The sequence below is a fragment of the Hermetia illucens genome, chromosome 4 (genome assembly GCF_905115235.1).
Source record: "Hermetia illucens chromosome 4, iHerIll2.2.curated.20191125, whole genome shotgun sequence".
NCBI classification, from domain to species: Eukaryota; Metazoa; Arthropoda; class Insecta; order Diptera; family Stratiomyidae; genus Hermetia; species Hermetia illucens.
The window spans coordinates 8,991,512-9,016,575 of NC_051852.1; the positions used below are offsets into that span (position 1 = coordinate 8,991,512).

The 25,064-nt window shown below is 43.0% G+C and overlaps 1 protein-coding gene across 4 annotated transcripts in view; it reads left to right on the forward strand.

Annotated features, from left to right (window-relative positions):
- Positions 1 to 25,064, forward strand: part of LOC119654703 (influenza virus NS1A-binding protein homolog) — a 250,906-nt gene that overhangs the window by 212,420 nt on the left and 13,422 nt on the right. The window contains exon 1 of one of the 4 annotated variants that reach the window (XM_038060219.1): positions 19,593 to 19,735. The exons of the other annotated variants lie outside the window; for them this stretch is intronic. Within the exon in view, the coding sequence (XP_037916147.1) occupies positions 19,720 to 19,735 (16 nt within the window). The 5' untranslated portion in view covers positions 19,593 to 19,719. Of the gene's footprint in view, positions 1 to 19,592; positions 19,736 to 25,064 lie in introns of those variants that run through there. 4 annotated transcript variants of the gene reach the window in all.

Below are 25,064 nucleotides of genomic sequence, written 5' to 3' on the forward strand. Positions count from 1 at the left end.
CCGCGCAGTCCATCTGCCCCTTGGCTCATTATACCAAGAGAGTTGCCACTGGGCAAGGATGCATTGATGTTCTTCACGGGCAACAACCTCTCTTAAGTTGCCACTGGGCAAGGATGCATTGATGTTCTTCACGGGCAACAACGTCTCTTAAGTTTTCTCCCTTACGGCGGTATATATTCGTGCCAAGGAGAGCAACGGGGATCACTCCCGCGATCTCCATGACCGTCGTTTCTGATGTGATGCGGTAAGTAGATGCCACTCACAAAGCTCCTCATCTCTGCACTTGAGCAAGCGCTTACCTCCTTGTCAAGGGCATCAGTTCATATCTCCGTGCCATAGAACAGGACTGACTGCGTTTCTCCCATAATGAGAGACGTCTCCTAGTAGATATAGGGTCCCCAACATTCACCATTAGCCGACTCAAGGCCGAGACTCCAGCTGCAGCCCTGTCCGCCCTTAAGCTGAGTTGTTCAAAGAGTGCATGTTCGACAGGATATTTCCAGCGGCATGGAAGCGGCAGGAACTTGTTAGTTCTGCTTGTGCCTGGTAAACCTCCACGTGAATCATCTTCATACAGACCCATGTCTTCTGGATACTGTAGGGAAAATGTTAGAGCGGGTTATCTATAATAGATTACTCTCTTTTGTTGAGAGCTGAAAGACAGGAAGCTCAGTTATAGGCAACACGTGCAGTATGTTCGCGACAAATCATCCAATGCAAGTATACGGTATATAGGTTGCTTATAGTCAGGGTGGTAAATTCAATCATGTCAATGTGACTCCAGTTTTAAGTGGGTAAAAATCTCACATGCTAGCGTGTCCAGGCCAGTGTTTTTGGAAGATTTCCCCCTCCTAAACAAAAAGGCGGACAGTAAACGGATTTTGTTTTCGTTTTACAAAAAACCTTAATTAGTCTATTTTACTGAAAGCTTCACCAGTAGTGGTCCACCTATTTTGAACACTATATCCACGACTCTGGGGTTGGTGATCATTAAGGATGCTTGCTTCCCATTTGTATCTCACTTAATCGGCGTTAATGTGCCATTTTTCTTCAGTCTTTGTCAATTTTTTTAGTAGTTTTATTATTCTATATTCTGTGTGAGCTTCTAGGCGACCATGTTTCCATATTTCGAGCTCTTCCACCGCCGGGATTCACTGCACGCCAATTTTCCTTCGACTTATTCTGAACTTTATAGCATCTTCCAAATTCTTCCTCTCTGAGCAAAGTCATAGAGAGGAAAGTATGATATGCTTTGTGACTTAAGTTGTCCAATCACGTTCATAGCAAAACGGGGAATCATCCAAATTGAAACGGTGCAGATTTTTCCTGTAACCATCATGCCGCGGTTTAAACACGTCGACATCCCAGTTGGGCCTGATTACGAGCGAGCTTCTATTAGAAATGAAAACTCCGTGCAGATCTTTTGTCTATGAGTAACTTAGATTTTTTGTTAAAACGGCGTATATGTATCCTTTTCTTAAAATGTAGTCATATCCAGGTACCAAAAAATGCTTTGAATTAATGCTTTATGAACCGTTTTATCGATAAAGTGGCTATGACTTAAGTGACCTAACGACAATCCTGAGTGGCCGGTGACGACCATGAGACCAGATGTATCCCAAAAACCTAAAAAAGCGAAATTCACCATGAAGGTCCGCCTGAAAATATTGAAGCTCCACCGAACTCCGTAATTGGCACTGTTGAAGGTCACTAAAGTAAAAGCATTATACTCTGTTTTCCAGGATATAGAGGGAGCATTCAACAACATTAGCACCAACGCCAAGAAGGAGGCCTTAATCAGTATAGAATTAGAGGAGTGTCTTATGCATTGGATAATATCCATGCTAAGAATTAGGATAATCCAGTCTGATTTTGGAGGTAGCCACTTGACCAGAGGTACTTCCCAGAGTGGTGCCATCTCTCCACATTTTGGACAGGAGCAGAGTGAAAGTGTTGGCATATGCCGACGACTTTATTGTATTAGGATTATCTCCCTGGTATTAGGGATATCTCCCTCCATTATGAGTAACGTAATGGAACAAGCATCGGGGAAGGTGTACCTGTGGACCGTAAGATGCGGGCCGGCATTAACCTAATCAAAACGAAGTTGATGTTATTCATTATCAAGGCTCCTCCAATCCCAAGTATTTTGATGTAAACCTGGATCCAAAGCTAAACTGGAGATTAATCATTGAACTGAGGGCTAAAATAGGCATACTCCTTCATATCTTCCCTTGGATCTCAGCATTAAATACGCTGCATCGAGCAGTGCTCTAAAAATTTCGTGAGTCCGGATGTTAACCAGAGAAGTCCTACGATCAAAGTAATATCCTAGACGAATTATCGCAGGAGCTCTGGGCATTCTCCACAAACTATAGTACATGCAAATCGAAACAGCGGTGTACTTCCCAGTTTTTTTCGGATGAACACAGTCGACGGTTTTCCAGGATTCGCAAGTGTATTTTAAGCAGAAATCTTGACGATACTGGAAGTCTGTCGATGGCTGGAGCATGATCTGGCCTCCGAGCGTAACATAGCCGTTCTGATCGACAAGCAAGAGGCCATTAAGACCTTGTACATTTCATCGACATCTTCCAGACTGGTGGGGCGGCTTAGAAACCCGGGGTTCCGGTCATGGGAACGTAGAAGTGAATGAAGGTGGGGCTCTGCCCTTCGCAGTCGTTCGGTAGAAACAATCTGTGTCCCGCTGGTGATCGTTAAGGATGGAATCCTCTCACAATATTTAGCAGCCCCGTACTTTAGATGACGAAGGTGCATCACCTGTGCCAAGTCAAGTAGAATTTGGCCTGCCTATAACAAAATTCGGTCGCGAGAAATTTTATATTTTAGACGCATTGCAAATGCATACGAAACTACGGTGGTCTGTGCGGGGCACTGGACCATGTCAAGTGATATCGCATATTCTACAATTTGCGTTGCTGTGAGACAGAGACACCCTAAGTCATATCCTTTTCAATTGCCTATTTGTTGCTAAAGCCAGGCAACGGACGCTACGTGAAACATTCTTTGATGATTTCAGAGAAACCTCTAGCTGCTTGATGGGAGAGTTGCTTCTCTTCGTGAAAGTTACGGGCTGGTTCCGATCTGATCCGGTGGGATTCTACCCCTTGCTCTTATCACAGTAGTCATAGTTTGAGGTCCTCGGCCCGGTCTATCTAACTGAAGTGTGAGTCCGCATCGAAATCTGAAAAACCAACAAACCTAACGAAAGGTTAACACGCGAGCTAAACCTGGATTTAAAAACAAACAAAAAATAAAGGAGTGCTATGATCGAGATTTTCAACGAGGCGCGGCCTTTGGGGCTCTCACTCTACCTTGGTATATTCAGGTCATAAAAATGGAAGATGCCACGTAATTAGGGTGAGTTTTGCGGGTTACAGAGGAGGTGGAGAAGACGATGTCCCCAAATAAAAAAAAAGAAAAAAAAAGTCCTCAATTCGTTGCTTTACAGTTCTTTCTTAAGAGGATGAGGATCATATGCAGTAAAAACCTAAAAAAATATTAATTCCTAAAAAGGATTTCGAAACAAGGTCCCGTCCCCCCGGTGTGAATCAAACCTAGATCAGATTAGTTAGTTGCACAACCTCCCAGACTTCACTGAGATCATTAATGCCGACAGTATCAAATCGGAGATTGGAGAATTATATATTGGGGAAGCTAACGGGTGTAAAACGTGAGACAAAAGACGAAATGCTGCATATTAGTAAATGCATTTCTTCGTCAACTTGTCACTGGACACGGCGAACGCGCCTGGCGATCTTTATAGTATTTTTTGTTTTGAATCTATTTTTTACTAATTGCCTAATTGAAGGGCTCAAAGCTATTTCAGTCCTATCAGGCTATAGTGAAGCCATTAATAAGGGAAAGGACTGGGCCTCACAATATGTGAATAGTCGCATAATCCACACCAGATATTTTATTTCTAACGAATAAAACTTATTAACAAAATCTATCTGCGAATCATGTACAAACACTTCCTAAAACTGTGTATTTATTCGACTTCCATTTATTGTGCGGTTTATAACGCAATTATCACTGAATACTAAAGATATCACGTTACACAGTTTGCCTGCTGTAAACATTCCCAATAAAATGCATGTTCCTCTGAAACACAGGCAAATATCCACAATCTAAATATAGCCCAGCCGGTCTGGAAGCTCTCCGGAAAATGCAAAGTCTCCATGGAATTTTCTTGGTATCTTTTTTCAGACAGTTTACAAACAAATCTCACACAAGCGAATCGAAGTTTGCCAGTAGTAATATCCAATAGGATTTCCGATTCTGCGTTTTCGGGGGTTGAGACAAGGTCACTCAAGGAAATTTGGGGAAAAAAGATGCAAAATAAAAAGATAAAATTGATGATAATCATCATCATTGAAATGACGTACATGAATTTATGATTCAAGAAATATTTGAAAATGCGAAAAATGTAAGATTGAATGCTTTTGACTTTTTTTTAAAAAAAGTATCTATGTTTATCCATCGCACATTTGAAATTCTCAGAGGATTTGAGTAAATTGATAAAGAAAATACTACGGGAAAGAATGCACGTCAGCGCCTAGAAACGTGCGTATAGCGGAAAGCACGAGTAATGTCGCTCTTCCTTGAGTATCTTTTAGAATTGGAAAATCTATTTTCGCAACAAGACAACTTAATAGTGCCTTTGTTTCCGCACAGATACCTTTGGGAGTTTTTGTGTAAATTACGGGACACAGACGAATCGGAATTAATGAGGAAACATTTCGAAATTGCTCGGTTACAATGTGTCTGAAATAGTTTGGGTTTTCCGAATTTTCCGGTGAGATTTTTCATCGAGCTTTAAGATACTGACGAAGTTTCGGTTCAAAAGAACAAGAACGCAAAAATAGCATGAAAAATGTTGTAGTCAGGTTGGAATGCTGAGTTATCTTTAGTTTTGATATGGAGAGACGAATATGCTTAGATAAGATTACACGACATGTAAAGGATTAGGTATTTTGACGGCTAATTGACGGTGATTAACAAGGTACAGTCCCACATGATTTACGACCGAATTCATTAAAAAAGTGAAACAATTCTGACGATAATCCTCTGCAATTTGGGCTTTTTTTGATCATGTTCGAGGTGTCATTTCGTGATATTTTAATCGTGTCCGATATCTTAAATGCAGCTTGATTCAGCTTAATTGAAATCCAAATAAAGGCACGACTCGTGAATTTATGATACCAGAAATTGAAAAAAAGTCTATGGAACTTGTTTTCCAAATACCGCTGCACTCTTCCCTTCACTCTTTGGACGGATTATAATCAATTCAGATACTCTGTGAGCACGTTTTAGATAAGCATGTGCACTTGAAAACAAGCTGAGACTTTGAAAACAAGCGTAATCAAATGCAATTGTAAAATGAGATAAGTTAACCAAGTCACACGGGCAAATCGTAATACTTTTTGGATATAGATAGTTTCTGTATCTGTTTAGACTTTGGATTTCACGTGAGGTTAAGTACAATTTTTGATGATAAAATACGTTTGTTTTTGCTGACGCTTGTGCCGGAGGATGATGAAATATTTTTGCTAGGGGTGGAGTACGTTCCATACAGAAGCGATGATAACATTTATAAGAGTGCATAGTACAAATATAAATTATAGGAACGAAGCACGTCATTGGAACAGCCTTTTTCCGGGCTTTTGAAACAGGAGGCGTCATGCCGTCATTCGAATCTACTCAACGATTTCTACTTGGAATTTCAAGTATCTTTTTGAGTATCCCGGGTTTGTCCATTCTCATCAATATATCACCCAAACTATTAAATCCTTAAATCCAGCTGTCAGCTGTTTCTTCACAATAGCGCTCAGATTCGGACTTCCGATGTGCCGCCACATCACTCCACCCCAGGCGAAATCGTGCGGGTTCCGCGGAGCAAATCGACCACGTGATCCCACCAATGGGCTCACTCAGCGAATCTGACACTTCGCAGGCACTTCTTTTAAGCGACCACGGGTTCATTGAATGCTTTCAGCCTCGACAAGAAGATCCACTTGGGCCCGCCTCGGATGTCGAGCCTGAACGAGGAGGAGGACGCCGACGAGCGTCCACTCTAATGAGGACCTGTGTACACGTCCCAAGGTCCTTGGGGGTGTTGACCTCTGTTGTGGCGTGTCGAGACGGTGAGGAAACACAGCATTCCTGAGTCGCTTAACCCTACTCTGATGTCCAGGACAGGGTTGACGAGGAGGCGCAGATCTTTTCGTACACCATCTCCGCGGGACTGGCCATGAATTCCTCTCATTGGGCTATGCGGAGGCCAAGGAGGACGAAAGACAAGGATCGCGACTACGACGAATAGTCCAGAGTCATTAAGGCGGCCTTCAGCGTCCGGTGCCAAGTTCCAGCATTGCATTGGACTCTGTATGGTATGCAGTAGACCTATGCCGTTTAAAGGCAAAGAGATTTCCTAACTCCGCGAAAGAGTTGATTCGAATTGCATTCCCTGGTGCGTGCTGACTACAACTGGTACTTAAAAGCGCGGAATCCACTCTCGACAGAGATCCTTGGTACCTGATTGTGCCGTAATGTCAAACAGAGGTATTGCTTCAAACCACCGTGTAAACCTGTCAGTGATTGTGAGCCAATACTTGAGTGTGTGCAAGTCTTGCAAAGGGCCGGTGATGTCAAAATGGATTGTGGAGAAGTGCTTGGTTGACATAGGGCATACACCTACTTCCTTTTGAACATGCTTGTTGATCTTGCACTTGTGACCCAACGTTTACATCCTTGTTCATGGGTGGCCAGAAGTATTTTTCGGTCACTAACTGGTTCGTCGTGTTGATGCCTGGGTGTGCAACATCGTCTATTGCTTTAAATACTTCCCTGCGAAAATCGGCTGGAATGAATGACCTGGCTCCCTTATCTAAGGTCTCGCAAAGTAAATAACAGTTTGAGCCGAAAATAGAAAACTTCTAGAACTTTTATTTAGAGTTTGCCTTCAAGCTCTGAAGCTCTGCGTCGTTTTTTTTGCGCCTCAGCGATTGCCGTATAATTGACCGCAGCGGGGATTGTGACCTCCGAAATTCGTGACAAAGCGTCTGTAACAACATTGTCTTTTCCAGACAAATGTTGGATATCAAAAGTAAACTGGCTGATATAACTCAAGTGCAGAAGTTGGTGAGGGGAGGCTTTGTCGGATTTTTGTCTAAGCGCGAAAGTAAGGGGTTTGTAGTTCGTGAACACTGTTAACGGCCTGCCCTCAAGGGAGAAACGGAAGTGTTTTATAGCGAGGTAGGCGGCGAGTAGTTCACGATCGTAGTCGCTATAGTTGCGTTGAGCTGGGTTGAGCTGTTTTGAAAGGAAGTTCCACGGTTGTCAGATTTGATTCACGAGTTGGTAAAGAGTGGCGCCTGCCGCTGTATCTGAGGCAACGACGAACACCGCTAGGGGTACTACTGATCGAGGAAATGCCAACACTGTTGCCTCAACAACCTGTTGACCGACTCAAACTCAAAGATGGCCGCAGCAGACCACGCAACCTTGCGGGTATCTTGTTTGTTTGTTTTGGCCCCAGATCAGTAGGCGTTCAAGTTTGGATGGTTATGAGTGGTCTTGGGCAAGAAACGACGATAGAAGCTTAACTTGCCCAAAAACCTTCGCAGATCCTTCATCCTGGTTGGTAGGGAAACGCTCTTCATCGCCTCAAACCGTCAGGGGTTATCAAGTGGCCGAGAAATTTTACCTGTCTCTGGAGGAATCTGCTTTTTTCAACGTTTAGGACAAGTCCGGCTTCAAAGAAATGTTGAAGAATGCACTCGGTATGTTCCAAGTGCTCTGATTTTGAAGAGGAAGCGAACAAAACATGATACATTTAGGCGAAATAAAAGCTCAAGTTTCGCAAGACAGAGTGGATGAACTTCTGAAAAGTTGCATAAGCCGAAAGTCATCCTGGTGAACTCGAAGGTTCCGAAAGGTGTGCAAATAGGCATCTTCGAGAACGACAATGATTTGATGATACGCCTTAGCTAGATCCAAAGTCATAAAAACACGGCAGTTCGTAAGCGATTGCGTAAAATCATGGATGGGAGGTATCGGTCTGGAACTGTCTGAGCATTCAGACGCCTATTATCTCCATATGGCCGCCATTTGGCTTAGGGGCAAAATGCAGGGGAGAAGACCAATAGCTATTAGAAGGTCTGCAGATACCCTGTTTCATCAAGTCATTAAACGCGTTTCTTTGCAACAGGTAGCTTCTGGAGTGAAAGTGGACGCACTTTTGAGAAGATTGGAGAGTCTGTAGTGTTGTTGTGGTGCTGCACATCGTGCTTAACCGATTGGGAGAAGCTAATTTCCGTAGTAATGTTGCGTTACTTTCTGAGGAATGCGCGAATGGCAGCTAGAAATTTTCCCTGATATCTGTAACGAGGTTGCAGGGTCTATCAAAACCATGCTCTGCAGGTAAACTAACTGTCCAGGAAGTCTGCTCATAATATGGGGATACTAATGTCCACCAGAACGAAACGCCACGAGAAGGTTCGGCTCAGTCCGAGACTCAGGTCCACCTGCCTATACCCATAGGTGCGAATGGGAGAAGAAATTGCGTCTACCAGTCGTAGTCTTTGCGTAATTAGGGTGTTCGCACGGGATACAAGGTGAACAGGCACCTCAGCACCCGTGTTGGAAGCAACATCTGCTTCGAGGGTCAAAGATTGTACGACGACGTGGTACTGCGCTTCGGGTAGCCGTCACCTAGGCACCCAGCGAATCTAGTTTATTGTTGCGCTAAACATGAATCCGGTGGTACATTTAGTCGGCTGAGTTTCGTATTTCCGATATTACCAACAAACTGTCGAGGCTGATGAGGATCCCGGCGTGCGAATACCGGAACGCCCTTTCTGATTGTGATCGAGATCTATCTCCCGAGCGCAAAGCATTAACCGTCGTTGCAGGCTTTGTGACCGCGTCGGCCAATATCGTTACCATAGACTTAAGCTGCATCTCGTGTACCTTGTCGGCCGTGGCGGACAACATTTTCAGCGATACTGAATCCGCGCAAGCCAAGATGGCACGAATGCTCTCCGGGAGTCGTTGCAGCCAGAGTGACTTCAGCAGTTCTGAGCTAACCTTATCCTCGCCCAGCTGCCTCATTTCACCCCTAACGTTAGCTCATTTATTTGAGAATGGCGGGGTCCTAAGTCCTCATCAACTTGATGCCGGACCAGACCAAATGAGGACCAACTTACTCCCTCTTTTTTTTATCCACGGACTCCTCGTTTAGGACTTAGCACCCAAGCTTTAAAAAAATAGGCAATGACGGTTTTACGCTTTATTCGGAGAATATATATATAAAGGAGCACTCAACATCTGCGAGCCGCATCGGTCACGCTACTCCCAGGGCGGAGGTGAGGCAGCGTCTGACGATATGCCTCTGCACTGGTAAGAAACCGTAAAGCCGTCATCGCCTATTTTGTTAGCTCATTTGGCAAATGATTAAGCTTTGCTTCCTCACTTACTCAAAGGCGCCGAATTAACTGCTCCTTCAGGCGGACGTACGAGCACTCAATTACGTCCGAAACAAGCCCGATGGTCTTTCGTCGAGACTGATGAGGGCGTGGTTGAATCGTATGGCATCCGTCGTGATGCCCAGTTGCGCAAATTTCGCCTCCAGTAGTCGGAATCACGCAGTCGGATTGCGTCGTCAAAAGGGACGCACCTTAACTGCTGCCGTCGGCGGTTTCGCGCCTTCCGCGGTTTTCCCCTATGCGACATATTTCGGTAGATTCAGGGGAACGAAAAGAGCGAAGGAACGGATCCCCAGAGCGGCGAATTCGCGTTCGCCGTCGCAACAATTTGGATATAGTTACACTCACGACAGCACATGTGGGTGCACATCTTTCTCGTGTCACGTTGGGGTATATACGTTCCACGGGACTTCTTTCCGTTCGAAAATAAAATCAGTTAGCGCCGCTGTTTTCACATTCCCGCGAAAATTGTCAACTGTATAACCGGAGGTGGTCACTTTGGAACCGTTTCCCCAGTAAATTGAGAATCAATATATCATCCAATGGCCCTGAGATTCGCACCTCCGATGTGCAAACTGGTAGGTATAGAGGTTCTAATCCGGGTCCTCATCTAGGGCCCTACCTAATATAGACGCATCAGAACCTGAAATATAAAAAGAATAATTAACTTAAAAAAACTCACAAAAATATCCTTGGGGTCGACATGAAAATCTCCTTAACTCCCTTCGTCACAGTTCTTTTCGGCTTTTCTTCCACCAAAAATCCACTCCCTCTGCACAGATTTTTCTTGTTTTCCGATAATCCCATCCCAATATGTAGCAAAAATTTCTCTATTGCCTGTGTCGAGCCGTTAGACAAAATGCATGCGATGACATGCAATTAGGAGAAAAATTCAACCCGAATGATAATTTCATATGTGGGGATAGTGGGATAGTCACTGGAAGACATTTTAAAAAAATGAAATGAGAGAGAAGCTATGTTATGGGAGAAAAGAGGAAATGTTGCTTACAATACAGTGATTCTTTCCGGTGGCTCGAATCAGGATAATAAAGAAGCAGATGGTTGGCATGACACTGAGGTTTTTTTAATTTACTTTGCAAAAATGAAATATAGTATTTTGTGGGCCTTCCTCCAAATATAAAATAAACCATGTTTTGGACCCACATGTCCTTCAGTTGGAAATCATAGGCAAAATGCGACCAATTCCTTGTAAACAATCTCGTAACACTTTCTGTCTTTGTGAATGTCGTATGATTTTTGACTGACACAAAAAATCATCCCCCTAAAGACAACAAACTAGCCTCCAAAATATTGACTGGCCATTGTCCTAGTTCCCACAAACTAATAGGCCATTTTTCTTTGCTAATCAACATTTCATCCTGCCGACCTAGTCAATCAAGCGGATAAATCTGCGTAGGAATGCCATTTTCTCGAACATTTGCAAAACACGAGACATTTGCCGAAGCAATTATTGCATGTGACTGGGGCTGCTTGGGTTCAAAATCTGTCTCTTGTTCAGTCACTTTTAAGTATTATTTTTAAATAAAAGTATTCATTTTCACTTCTATTTTTATGTTGCATCCTTTTAAAAGCAAACGTTGCCGGATATTATTAGGTTCAAAAATATAAATTTGGCGTAATTGTTTACACAAAGAGTGTCTGCTGAGAGTGTTGAAAAGTGTTCTGGGAGGTGGATGCGGGCATATGGGTATTTATCTTTTTGAGATGTGCAAAAAATTACAGTTTTGACACTTTTCAAAATTGTTTTGGACAATTTACGTTAACGATTTTTGGATTTTGCAGATTTTTTTTATTGTGGTTTTCAACAGATTTGGCTTCCTTGTCAAAAAAAAAGATATTTTTTTCTCTTATTTTCGAATGTTGGAGGTTTTTTGTTATTGAAGGACGTGTTTTTGATTTAATGTTGAGATATCTTGATGTCTTGAGAGAAGTGTGGTAGGGTAATAGTCGCAGTTCAAAAAGGACTTATGGGTACAAAAGAGAGTGGACTGAAGGGAGAAGAATTGTCAACTCTACATCTACAAAAGAGCTAATGTAAAGGGTTTCTGATTGCTATATATATATCAGCGGTCGGAAGATCCAAGCCTTGGTTAACACCTTCCTTCGTTGTGTCGTCAATGCTCTCTCCCTGACAGACTCGCGAAAGAAGATCTACTTCGGCACACGAGCCACTTGCGGGTAGAGGACTATTTAGAAGGCTGAAGTGACATTAGCTAGGTAACACTTTGAGAAAAGGTGACAAGTCAACTGCTGGCTGCGTCATACAGTGGAATCCACTATTCCAGAGCGGCTGAAGGCTAAGTCGTCCTAAAAACACTACAGAACAATTGCGGAGGAGTATAAATTTTTCGGGAAGACTTGGAGGTTGTTATTCTCCTGGAAGAGAAAGGGTAACTCTATGCCTAAGGAGGCATATCAGACTATACTTCCTTTTTAGTCAATAAATGCCAATATATTCACTCTGGTCGCTTTGGAACCTGGTGGTGGCGGGAACTATCACCATGCTTGAGGGTAGTAACTTTTAAGCTCTGTATTAGCTTGCCTGCAAAATCCTGATTGTTCTTTTGCCGAACCACAGCACAATACCTGATACTCAAAAATGTTGATGACGCCTTCTTTCAGAGGGGCAAGTTTGAAGATGAACGAGTTTCTTCAGCTCGTGCGACTATGAAACTTCGCTACCCACAATACTCTACGTATACTCTAGAAATTTGACGAAGTGACGACAGACAGCGATATGTTGCCAATTCAAATATTAACTTCGCTTTGGTTTCTGTTGAAAAATCTGGAAAGTACCTATTTAGTTAAAAAAGTACTGAAAATGAGAGAAGGTACGGAGGTACTGACGAGATTCAAAAGGTACTAAATTTAGTACTTTTGGTACTAAAAAGTCAACACTGATGCATAGGAAAAATCCTAAAGTATTTCTGCCCTAAGTCCGCTGAAGCTGAAATACTTTTTTTGGAATTAAGGGAGCCCTGAGTTCCCCATACATTTGATGGTGGACCAATTCGGATGTGATAACCATTTCGATTACGCTGGCCCTAGGGTGCATTTGAGGTAAAGTCCGATGAGTTGTTCCTGTCCTGAATGAAACCGTAGCCGTCTGTATATTTTTCTAACTTTAGGTGTTAATCCAAAAAAGAGGAGCCCATGGTAAAGAGTAGAAAGCTGCTCTTCAATTGGTTCAATCGGCCATACAGGGCTCCCTCAATTAAAAAAAAAAAATCTCCCTTCGGGAGACACAACTGGTGAGCAGGGCGGCCAGTCTTCAGACTTGACGAGGTTCGGAAAATAATCTCGACACTCCCTTTTGTTTGAACTTTTGCCGAACGCTGCTGGATCTTGTCAAAACGATCATTCCGCGTCGCTAAAGTTCTGCTGGGCCAATGGAAGCACTACGTTCTCTAAGTGCACTTCTTAGTTGTTTTTGGCCCAGGCAAAGGTCAAATTAATTCAACGAAGATGTGCTTGAGACCAGGCGACACCGTTGAAAAGGAACTCGTCAAAACGCTTGTCATCATTCAACGAACTTATGAATTGATTTCTGAGGATCCAGTTCTGTTGATTCGAAGATTGTCATCAGTTTTTTGCTGCAAGTGAGAAAACTTTTTATTGAATGGACTTGAAGGACCTCTGTTATAAGTCTTCGACAGTTAGAGGCAGACTAATGCTCGCCGAAACCGACTGTGGACGGAAATCAATTAAGGGAAAGACAACTATCATACCACACTCATGATGCTGACTGTGTTGCAAGAACGAAATTCCTTGCGAATGTTCATGTGATATGTGTGCCGTCCAGTAGGGGCAAAATTGGTTGCCAGACAAACTCGGCATGCTCTGATTTAAAGAATTCTAGCCTCTGAACGCCATGTGTCAATCTTTTGACCTTCTATGCGGAAAGCATAGTTGAAAAGGTCAGGAACGAATCCAGACACCCAAAATTCGACCCATTCAGCAATGCTGTTTAGGCAGCACTCATCGAAATGGACCTTTGTTAAACATGTAACGACTAACGTTGATTGAGCGATGGTTTAAACCTATCCTGAGTGCACTGAATCGACCTAGAATGGAGATTTATTCCAAAAACCGAAATTGATCGTGAACGTCACGCAAAAATTTAAGCTCCACTGGAGTATTCCGTCCACACGCGGTTGCAAGCGTCTGTGCTATCCGGACTCGGGAATATGGAGGTGGGGAGTCCTTTTGAACAGTTCAGTCAGCTGTTATTGTACAAAATTTCACGTGTCCTTAAACCGATGCGTGGGTCGGCATCAGAATCTCAAAAACAAACCGAGATATTGCCCGAAACTATCGCAAGATAATATGGGAACTAAAGGTGGCAAGAAAAAACAACGGCTTGACCGCGCGTAGAGCCTTAAAACTCGAGACGCAAGTGCCATGATCGCGAGGGAAGGTCTGGGGCGGAACGTTAAGGGAACTTAACAGATCCAATGCTTCCCCTGCCTTAGATATCCATCAGGCGCGGCCTTTGGGACTCCAACCCTCTATTGTTATCCTCAATTCATAACATTGGAATATACCCTTTTGCTAGTTAATGTAAGTTTCGCAGATGTTGTATGTGAGAGCTGAAAATTTAAGGGAAGGAAGACTCTTCGATGTTCGTTGATACGTCGATCACAAAGAGCATCGCTTGTGGAACGCTACTTTATCCAGGTTGTGCTAATTCGTGATGCAATTTCATAACATCCATTGGCTGATAGTATTGACCCCGAGATATTTAAATCGCTCAGTTCTGGACAGATTGATGCCACTGACAGTGATAGTGCCTGGTTCATGGGGGTCGGTCTGATTTATTCGTTTTGAGAATCATGGGGGTCCTAAGTCTGCATCAACTTAATGCTGGACCAGATCAAATGGGGAGCAACTTACTCCGTCTTTCCTTTCCTTGCACCCCAACTTTTCAAAAAAGTCAAGCAATGACGGCTTTACGGTTTCTTACCAGGGCAGGGCGAATTATATAAAGGAGCACTCAACATCTGCGAGCCGCTACAGTCACGCTGCTCCCAGGGCAGAGGTGAGGCAGCGTCTGACGATTTGCCTCTGCCCTGGTAAGAAACCGTAAAACCATCATTGCTTGACTTTTTCGGTCTGATTTAATTAATTGATTTTGATAGATTGAAACCATGTCTTAACAGCGAAATTATTTCAAACGAAATCAACGCCGACTTCCTGCTGCTTTTCCATCAGGTCATCCGAGCTCTTTTGAGTCTGACTATTTAGCGCAAAGACGATGGCTAGAGGATACTATGCGAAGTGCTGAGGGTTGGGTTAATCCTTCCGTACAGGATGCAAAGAGGATCGCTTAATGAGTTGAAGGATTGGTTTGAACGGAATTGGTTGCACTTCAATCTTTGAACCCAAGTACGCATCCAGTACATTAGGTTACGCGGCAGTTGCCTCAACTCGTGTGTCATATTTAAATGGCAGTCATGGCAATTTCCATAAACTTGGTGACGGTTTGGATCCGAAAACTATAATATTGAGGACATAACGACGACCTGACTACATGTTTGTTATTTATTATGTGAAGACACGGGCGATGATGACTCACTTTTAGGATTTCAGGGACGACCGCGTATTTCTACAATTATCATGTCCTATGAGTTGGATCAACCAGTTCTTTTTCCCCGTCGAAGCACTAAGTCATTCAACCCTACTGAGGAATTTCCATATACACATTTTTTTCATAGGTAGACCAGCTGATTTGTACTGGAATTACCATCAGTCTGCCGAACAAATTGAGTGGATTCCAGTAGTTTAGGGACTTAGTACATATATATGGTTGCCCTTCACCTCTTGGTGGGGTATAGCGCGTCGACCATATCTACGCACTATCGCTCGTGATTACCTGGAATGCGCTTCAGTTCCCCCCACGACTTCCCGAGACGCTCGTTCTGCTCCTCTACTGTCATGCGCCAAATGCCTTTGGGGGTGTTGAGATAATTGTATTTCCAGATTTTAGACAGGGCAGCAAAAGCGGATCTAGCGCTTTTAATGCGTCGAGCAACATCTACTTCGGTGCTGCCGTGGGCAGAAACCAGGCTTCCTAGATATACAAATTGATCGACGCTTTCGATGATCTGGCCATTAATGCAGATAGGGAGAGCGCGATGACTCATCAGACCAAGGTTTTCGACCTTGGTTTTGTTCAGTAAGACCTTACTTGCCTCTTTTTTCAAATCTAGAGCCATTTGACTTGAGAGCGCTGAGAGAGCAAGCAGATGTCACCAGCGAAGTCAAGGTGTTTGAGGAATTCCTCCACGTCCTCCAGACAGTGCAGCATAAAGAACGTCATCGATAACAAAAAGCATTAATATTGGTGACAGGATGCAACCCTGGCGGCCTGCTTTTTGAACCTCAAAATTATGCGAGATTTAACCTCGGTGCAGCACGTGACATTTTGCTCCGTCATACGTCGCTCTAGTAATAGCTATTAGTTTCTCTGGAATGCCCCCGTTACGTACAGTACGCCCTGTTCACGCTATCGAAAGCTTTCTCGAAATCGACGAAGAGCAGGTGCTAGACCTAAATTCCGGGCGCTGTTCCAAAATGATCCGTAGTGTGTTGATAGGGGCGGATCCGGAGCTGAAACCAACCTGCTCTCTGAACAATCAAAGTGTCGAGATGTTATTTGACACGTTCCAGGATTATTTAAGCTATTATCTTTGCGACGGTAGGGAGCACGTAGATACCTCTCCAATTGTCACACTCAAAACGGGTGCCCATTTTTGGAAGATCCTAAAGATCATCCCCTTCTTCCACTCTCTGGGAAAGGTCTCAGATTTCCAAATCTTCCTTCTCTTCTTCCTGGAGGAACAGTCCGTATTCGCATGTTACGATAACTGGCCATTTCATCCACAAGAGGAGGAATCTCACCTGATGTAATACGGTTAAGGATCCTGGTGGAGTGTTCTTTCAACCTATTCAGTTGTTCATCATCGTGGATGAGAAGTCGACCGTTGATATCCTTCACAGGACCATCTAAAGATTTGCGGGGGATACATTAGATAATTGGAATATTCTTCAACACAGCTACAAAGCTGTGCGTTTGCTAGCTGATAGACTGCAAAATTCCTTAATGGAAGATAAATTGGTGGAGTTGCTGCGTCGTTGGTTGAGACCCGATGTTCAGCGTAAACTTCTCTGATTTCCAACTAGCTGATTTAGGAGCTGCGTAAGCCAGTGCAGTATAGCGAAATTGTGAGAAGCGTCTCTCAATCAAGCTGTCCGGCCAATCGCACAGTTACTCTCCTGAATCTGGGGAGAAGGTGAAGATGCAGTGTATCTCAGAAAATCCTCAATCTGACAATCAAGGTTTTTTAAGGTTTTGTGTAAAACAAAACCTTATTAAAATCGATTCAATGTCTGTCTGTCTGTCTGTCACACGCACTTTTCTCCAAAATGGCTAAACCGATCCGAACGAAATTTGGTGGACAGATGGGGGCTATGAAATCTCACGCATACAGTGAGTGGCATAAATTTAGGCGGAGTTTAAAAGGAGGCTCCCCATACATGCAAAGGGGGGATTCAACAATTTTTTTTCACAGTATATAGTTGTGTAGGGCATCAAATGAAAGGTCTCGATTTGAACTTTCCGAAACTGACATTATTTTTGGCATAAATTGCAAAGTGCGTGAGTAAGGAGTCAAAATGTACGCACTTGAAGTAAGACAGGACTCATTTTCGAAAACTACCCAACCTAAAAATCCGAAAAAAATCAGGGTGGTGCGCCTAGATGAAATCTAGGCCTCCAAAATATGTCCTATTCCGATATCTGTTCAAATAAACTTACTAATAGTATATTACTACTTTTTAGAAATTTACTGAAAAACCCCCCTTCAATTCATCCTAGGATTTCCGAATTTTGTACCAGCATAGGGGACAATATTTTGTATATATGTGTTAAATTTCATGGAAATCAGGCAATGAACCCCAAAGTTATAGTAGTTCAAACTTATCAATTTCATGTAAACACAAAACCTTGTTAAAATCGGTTTACTGTCTGTCTGTCTGTCTGTCCGTCAAATGCATTTTTCTCGGAGACGGTTATAGCGATTGACACCAAATTTGGTAGAAAGGTGGGAACTGTGAACACTCAGGCATACAGTGAATTACATCCTTTTACGTCGAATTTAAGGGGGGGTCCCCATACATGCAAAAGGGGGGTGTAAAATTTTTTTTCATCAAATATAGTGTGAGGCAACACAGGGCTCCATCAAATGATCAATGGAATTTTTAGCTATATTACAGGGAGCTGTCGTGCACTCGTCGCTCCTCACATCTTTTTCGGTCGGCTCGTGGTGGTCGGTTTCGTCATTTTATTTTATCAAATGCCTGATCAGGATATAATCTCGAGACCTTTAAATCCCCATCCAGCGTATCAAGCCACCAATATTTTGACCGACTTTTTGGTTGCTTACCATTACTTTCGATGTTCTGACCAATGCTGGTTGTTGATTTCTCGTTAGCGTGAATTACGTGACCACACCATTGAAAACGCCTCTCTTGCAGTTTTTCCACGATCGGTGCAAATCCATATCGATCGCGGATTTTCTCATTTCAGACGTAATCAAAACGTGTCACGCCACCAGTGCAATGCAACATCTTCTTCCCCATTACCGCAAGACGCCGTTCATTGTCCTTTATAGTCGACCAACACTCAGAACTATAGAGAGCGGCAGACGGACGACATTGCGGTAAATTTTATATTTGGGACGTGCGCTGATACGTCGATAACAAAGAACACCAGTTGGGGAATGCCACTTCATCCAGGTTGCATTAATGCGTGAAACAATTTCATTACGCAGTTCTCCATTGGCAGATAGCATTTCCCGACTTGTTTCAGATTTGTTCTGCTGGAATTGTTAGTAGATTAGACATTTGTACAAAGACTGTTTGGCCTATTTGCGGTACTCCAAACACGCCTAAGCCATGTGTTTTTTTCGGAGGGTGGGGGGTTGGATCAGGTTTTGTATGGTAACGAGGAGTCGATTCATTCGATGAACCTGGGTGTAATCTTCAGTTCTAACGATCTGCGGTTGGTAACCCTCCGCTGTATACTGATTAGGATTCTGACGAGTACCTAGTTCACTTAGCTGCGAATGAATCTGGGTAAGACCCTGAGGAAGCACACAAACTGGAGGGAAGTGATGAAAGATGGATTTTATTCATCACTGGTTGACATAAGTGGACTCGAAAATAAATGCAAAGGAGGGTAAACACCGAAGGCTGCAATTTGTAGGCGAAAATGACAGACCAGTCTAATGTTGTACTTAAGTGAGCAAGAATCCAGTATTCCCGTACTGGTTGTGCGATTTGCTCCTTTCTAGAAAATAGATCATGCATTCACGCAGTCTCCCCTTATCGCTATTATCTCCCCGTTTTTATTACATTTTCATCATCTTTAATACTCTACAAGTGATAAGTCCACAACATCAGGAACAAGCACAAAAACAAACACAAACATCCATGACGCAATCGAATCTGGTGCATGTGATATCCAGAAAATAGATTCCAGTGGTCTCGACCATCGCATGGCCTTGGGGAATTGTTTATTATAATTTTGATTTGCAAATTCGTTTTCGTGGGCCACTTACGTATCTATTCCACCTTCATGAAAGCTTCACATCCAGACAAGATCCGATTTAATTGGCTTTAAACTTCTCACTATCAAAATTGAAAAAGTTCCATCTCTTATGCTGCCTTTCCAGGTTTTTTTCCATGTATCTCCCGCACGGCTCTCCAAACCAGATGCATATGTAGCCCAACACGAGCTATTTATCGATACAAAGCTATCCGTTTTCAATCTAATTTTCAATTCTCAAAGTCACTGGAAATAAAACCAATCTAATCGATTGTATCTGTGACTCACATGAACACAACACATATCTTCACCTATCAATTGACTTTGTTATGGAAATAATTTAGGGCAAGGCAACTTGAATCGATATCACGCTGGCACGGAAAGTTCAAACACATTTCCTTAATGACAAGAAAACCATTGAGCTTTTACGCGCAACGCCATTTCACTCACTTGGCTGATACACGTATCCCAAACGCTAGCCGGTCGTACTATTTTCATTTGAAATCTCAGAAATGTTTTTCATCTTGGCGACTACACGCGGTTTCGTGATATTCTGTGTGAACGTGTATCTAAGCTGTTCAAATGAAGTGTCTTATCAGTGAGTAGATTGGTTTTAAAGTAACATAATTTTGATTTTCCGGCAGTTTACACTATGTTGTCTCCTTCCTGAAATAGGAAAATTCGCAGAATTAAGGGCTTCGTGGAAATTCAGCAATCCAACTTGTGTTGTGCAAGATGATTCTCGGTGGACTTTTACAATTCTCTAAGTGTAATCTCGCGTTGTTTCTAGCGATTAAATAATTTGACTTCATTTTTTTATTCGTTAGTGATATTTATTAAACTTGCAAATCCCGATATTTCGGGAACCATTTGTTCCCTTCATCAGTGCTAACAAGTCTTGGACTTGTTCCCTTCATCAGTGCTAACAACGCTTGGACTTGGACAGGCTTGCAAATTTCGATATTTCAGGAACCATTTGTTCCCTTCATCAGTGCTAACAAGTCTTGGACTTCAGCTTACAAATACCGATATTTCGGGAATCACTTGTTCCCTTCATCAGTGCTAACAAGTCTTCAGCTTGTTCCCTTTATCAGTGCTAACAAGTCTTGGACTTGTTCCCTTCACCAGTGCTAACAAGTCTTAGAGTTGGACTTAGCTTGCAAATATCGATATTTCGGGAACCACTTGTTCCTTTCAGCAGTGCTAACAAGTCTTGGATTTGCTCCCTTCAGTAGTGCCAAAAAGTCTTGGGCTTGGACTTAGCTTGCAAATACCGATATTTCGGGAACCACGTGCTCCCTTTATCAGTGCTAGCAAGTCTTGGACTTGCTCCCTTCATCAGTGCAAACAAGTCTTGGACTTGTTCCCTTCGTTAGTGCTAACAAGTCTTGACCTTGACCTTAGCTTGCAAATTCCGATATTTCAGGAACCACTTGTTCCGTTCATCGGTGGTAACAAATTTCGGACTTGAACTCAAGTTTGCAAATACCGATATTTCGGGAACCACTTGTTCCCTTCATCAGTGCTAACAAGTCTTGGGCTTGGACTTAGCTTGCAAATACCGATATTTCGGGAACCACGTGCTCCCTTTATCAGTGCTAGCAAGTCTTGGACTTGCTCCCTTCACCAGTGCTAACAAGTCTTGAATTTGTTCCCGAAATATCGCTATTTGCTAATAGAGAAAACCAGTCTTAATTATTCCGAATAATGTCGCAATTCTATTCATATTCACGCAACTAAGTCTCTAGAAAATTCCCTTTTGTTTTCGCTTATTCAAGAATAATTAGTCAGTGGAAGTTCTGTGGAAAATAATCACGAAATCTCCAAGTATTCGTATTTGTGTCATTAATACAACAGACAAGAAAATGTCTGCATTTTATCTTTTGAAAACATTTTGATATACCGTGGGCAATAAGCCAGTTCGCCCAAAGTATCTTAAAGTGGCACACTTTTCAGCTCTACGCAACTAACTTTTTTTTTTCTGTCTGGTAAATCTAAGAAATCACTTGAACATAAAGTACCCGTGCCTCTTCGCTAGAATTCTGCCCACTACTAAGTTAAGTAATGACAATTTGATAGGCGTGTTGGCAAATTTATCATTTTAAATTCAAGCGGATTAAATGTCGGAACGCATTCAAGTAATTCTATTGCACAGTTGAAGTGTTTCGTTGGATTATCTACTCCGTAACGCACAAAATGCGAATATATTCTGGCACAAAGCCACATTGTTGGCCATTTGATTATATTATTGTGTGGAGGAGATTTGTCGTGAATACTATGGCGGGATTGCTTTCATGATTTATGTTTTAATTTGATGTCTCTATTCGTAATGATTTTGATATTTATGTCGGACCAGATATTTCAAACTGATGGGTGAGTGATGCTCTAGAAGCAGCGCCTTTTGAATAGCACATCCAGAGAAATCAGGCCAAACACTCGACCTGGATTCGATTCAAAGTATGAGATAAATAGCTGAGTTGTACGCCCACAATTCTAGTCCACATAGTTATCACAATTTAGTGATATTGTTACGAATTTGCTTTTACGTACTTCTACCGCTGTCACCCCACCAATTGTTGGGATTTATAGCCCACGAAACATTCCAAAAAGGCATGCAAATACTTTACTAGAAAACTGCTTTGCGCTTTTGACAAGCTCTTCATACCGGCATTGGAGTCATCTGTTAAGAATTATCGTAACTAAATATCCGCCCTACTGTTATACAATTTGGGTGTCCCGGCTAAGTGTCATTACTACGATTCACATTGACGTCACACTTAATTTTTCAAAGTGATTTTCGTCACACTGCCCACCGCCTACCATGTTCGTCTCGAATAAAAGTCGCTGCTATCCTCTGGACGTTTTAAAGAATGCTAGCCTGTCCAGGACCACTATTTTCAATTTTGCCTTGTTATTCCCAAACTTTTGGACGCCATTTAATCTTTTCACTACTCGATAAGGTCCTTCCCAATGTGACTGCAGCTTTGGCGATTTCCATTTTCTGCGTTGTGGATTATGAAGTAGCACCAGTTGACCTTCGAGAAAGCCTTCAGAATTTCAGGTCCTCCGGAAGCTGCAACCCAACCCCGAAGATCATCTTTGCTTGAGTATTTTTTTTTTACGGTTGTGTCATGAATTGCCGATCGATATACCATCAAAAGTAGTGGTATTGCCTCGTCCCAGTTCCTCTGATCCTTGTTGACGACCTTCTTAAGATGTTCTTCCAGTGTTCGATTAAATCTTTCCACCATTCCATCTGATTGCGGATGCATTGGCGTTGTTCGGGTCTTCCGGATTCCTTATGATTCATATATATTTTTGAAAAACTCTGATGCAGTTTCCTCCCTGGTCTGTGTGTAACTCTAACGGAATCCCAATCCAACATACCCGATTTTCCACAAATACGACTGCGCACGTTTTTGCCTCCAAGTTGGATATTGAATATACTTTCGGCCATTTACTAAAATAGTCGATAACGACGAGCACATACTTATTGCCCTTGGTGCTCGTTGGAAACGGCCCGGCTTCATCCATTGCAATGGGCTCGAATGGTGCTCCTACGTTATATTTCCCCGACTTCGTGTTGGCGGTCCTTTTCCGGATATACATTGCACGCATGTTCCTATCCAGTCGTCCATGGATTGCCGACATCCAATCCAATAAAATCGACGCTTAATTTTCTCAATGGTTTTGGTTACACCCAGGTGTCCACCGCTTGTTCCATTGTGGTATTCCTTAATGATTTCATTTATTTTCGCCTTTGGAACAACGGTCGGCTTTTGTAAGGTTTCTCCATCCTCGCTTTCCCAGAGACGATAAAGACGTCCATCTTCCAACTGGAGACTCTGCCATTTAGCCCAATAAGCCTTTGCGGTTGGACTTTCATTTGCAATTTCTTCCCAGATAGGCTTCTGGTTTTTCTCCTTAAACTATATTATTATGACTAGATCAGAATCCACTTTGTGGTCTTTTCGTATCTGCTCTTTAGTCCATTCTTCATCGGGTAAAACCTTTAGTAGACGAGTATCGATGATTCCATCTTTTCCTTCTGCACGGCTACAGGCCTTACACTCCACATCACAGTAGACGAGTATCGATGATTCTGTCTTTTCCTTCTGCACGGCTACAGACCTTACACTCCACATCACACGGTCGTCTTGACATTGCATCCGCATTCCCGTGCTGCCCTCCTTTACGATGTTCGCTGTTTACTCAATCCAACGAGCCAATTGTCCCTCCAAATTCTTGAACTATAGAAGCCACCGTAAAGCAGCATGTTCCGTCCTCAAATGAAATGGCTGTCCATGGAGGTACTTATGGAAATGTTTCTCCGATTCAACTACTGCCAACAACTCCCGTCGCGTGACACAATAGTTCCTTTCAGGTTTCCCCAGGACTTTAATTAAATATCCCATAACTTTTTCTTGTCCATCAATAACCTGTGACAAAACTCCCCCAATTCCGTAATTGCTTGCATCGGTGTCCAACACGAACTTCTCTCCCGGAATAGGGTATGCCAAGATCGGTGCACTGGAAAGTCTTTCTTTCAGTTGCAAGAATGATTCCTCTTGCTCCTTACTCCACGAGTATTTACGACCCTTTCCCGTAAGCTCATGTAAACTGCTTGAAACATCTGCAAAGCCGGATACAAATCGGCGATAGTAAGTACACAAAGCCAAAGTCTTTACTATCCGACGAACTTTCTTTTCGAATTCGTCATCTTCCCATTCCAGATTTCGCACCTTGTAGGCTGGCCGACATACTGCAGAGGCAGCTTCTGACGCTAATGCATTCGAAACAGTCTCCATGAAAGTTTGTTTTGGCGAGATTATAGCCATTTATTTCGTTTCAAGATCACGAATCGTCATCAACGGCGCAACAACCGGTATCCGTTCTAGGTCTGCCTTAATAAGGAACTCCAGACATCCCGGTTTTGCGCCGAGGCCCATCAATTCGATATTCCTAAAAGCTATCTGGCGTCCTGACCTACGCCATCGCTCCATCTTAGGCAGGGTCTACCTCGTCTTCTTTTTCTACCATAGATATTGCCCTTATAGACTTTCCGATCATCCTCATCCATACGGATTAAGTGACCCGCCCACCGTAACCTATTGAGCCGGATTTTATCCGCAACCGGACGGTCATGGTATCGCTCATAGATTTCGTTATTGTGTAGGCTACGGAATCGTCCATCCTCATGTAGGGGGCCAAAAATTCTTCGGAGGATTCTTCTCTCGAACGAGGCCAAGAGTTCGCAATTTTTCTTGCTAAGAACCCAAGTTTCCGAGGAATACATGAGGACTGGCAAGATCATAGTCTTGTACAGTAAGAGCTTTGACCCTATGATGAGACGTTTCGAGCGGAACAGTCTTTGTAAGCTGAAATATTTTGTCTTGTCTTCATTGATGTGCAGCCCAAGATCTCGCGCCGCCTGCTCGATCTGGATGAAGGTAGTTTGTACGTCTCGGGTGGTTCTTTCCATGATGTCGATATCGTCAGCATAGGCCAGTAGTTGGGTGGAATTAGGAGGATCGTACCCCTCGCATTTACCTCAGCGTCACGGATCACTTTCTCCAGGGCCAGATTAAAGAGGACGCATGGTAGCGCATCCCCTTGTCGTAGACCGTTGTTGTCGAATGGTCTTGAGAGTGATCCTGTTGCTTTTATCTGGCCTCGCACATTGGTCAGGGTCAGCCTAGTCGGTCTTATTAATTTCGTCGGGATACCGAATTCTTTCATGGCCGTGTACAGTTTTACCCTGGCTATGCTATCATAGGCGGCTTTAAAGTCCCATCACTGGTTACGTTATTTGCTTTACGTAGGCTCGTATCACTGGATTGTGTAGCACTAAAGTCACATAGTCTTTAATTTTCAAAGAAGCAACAACTTTCACGTATTATAACTTTGTTAGAAATAGTGCGATTTCC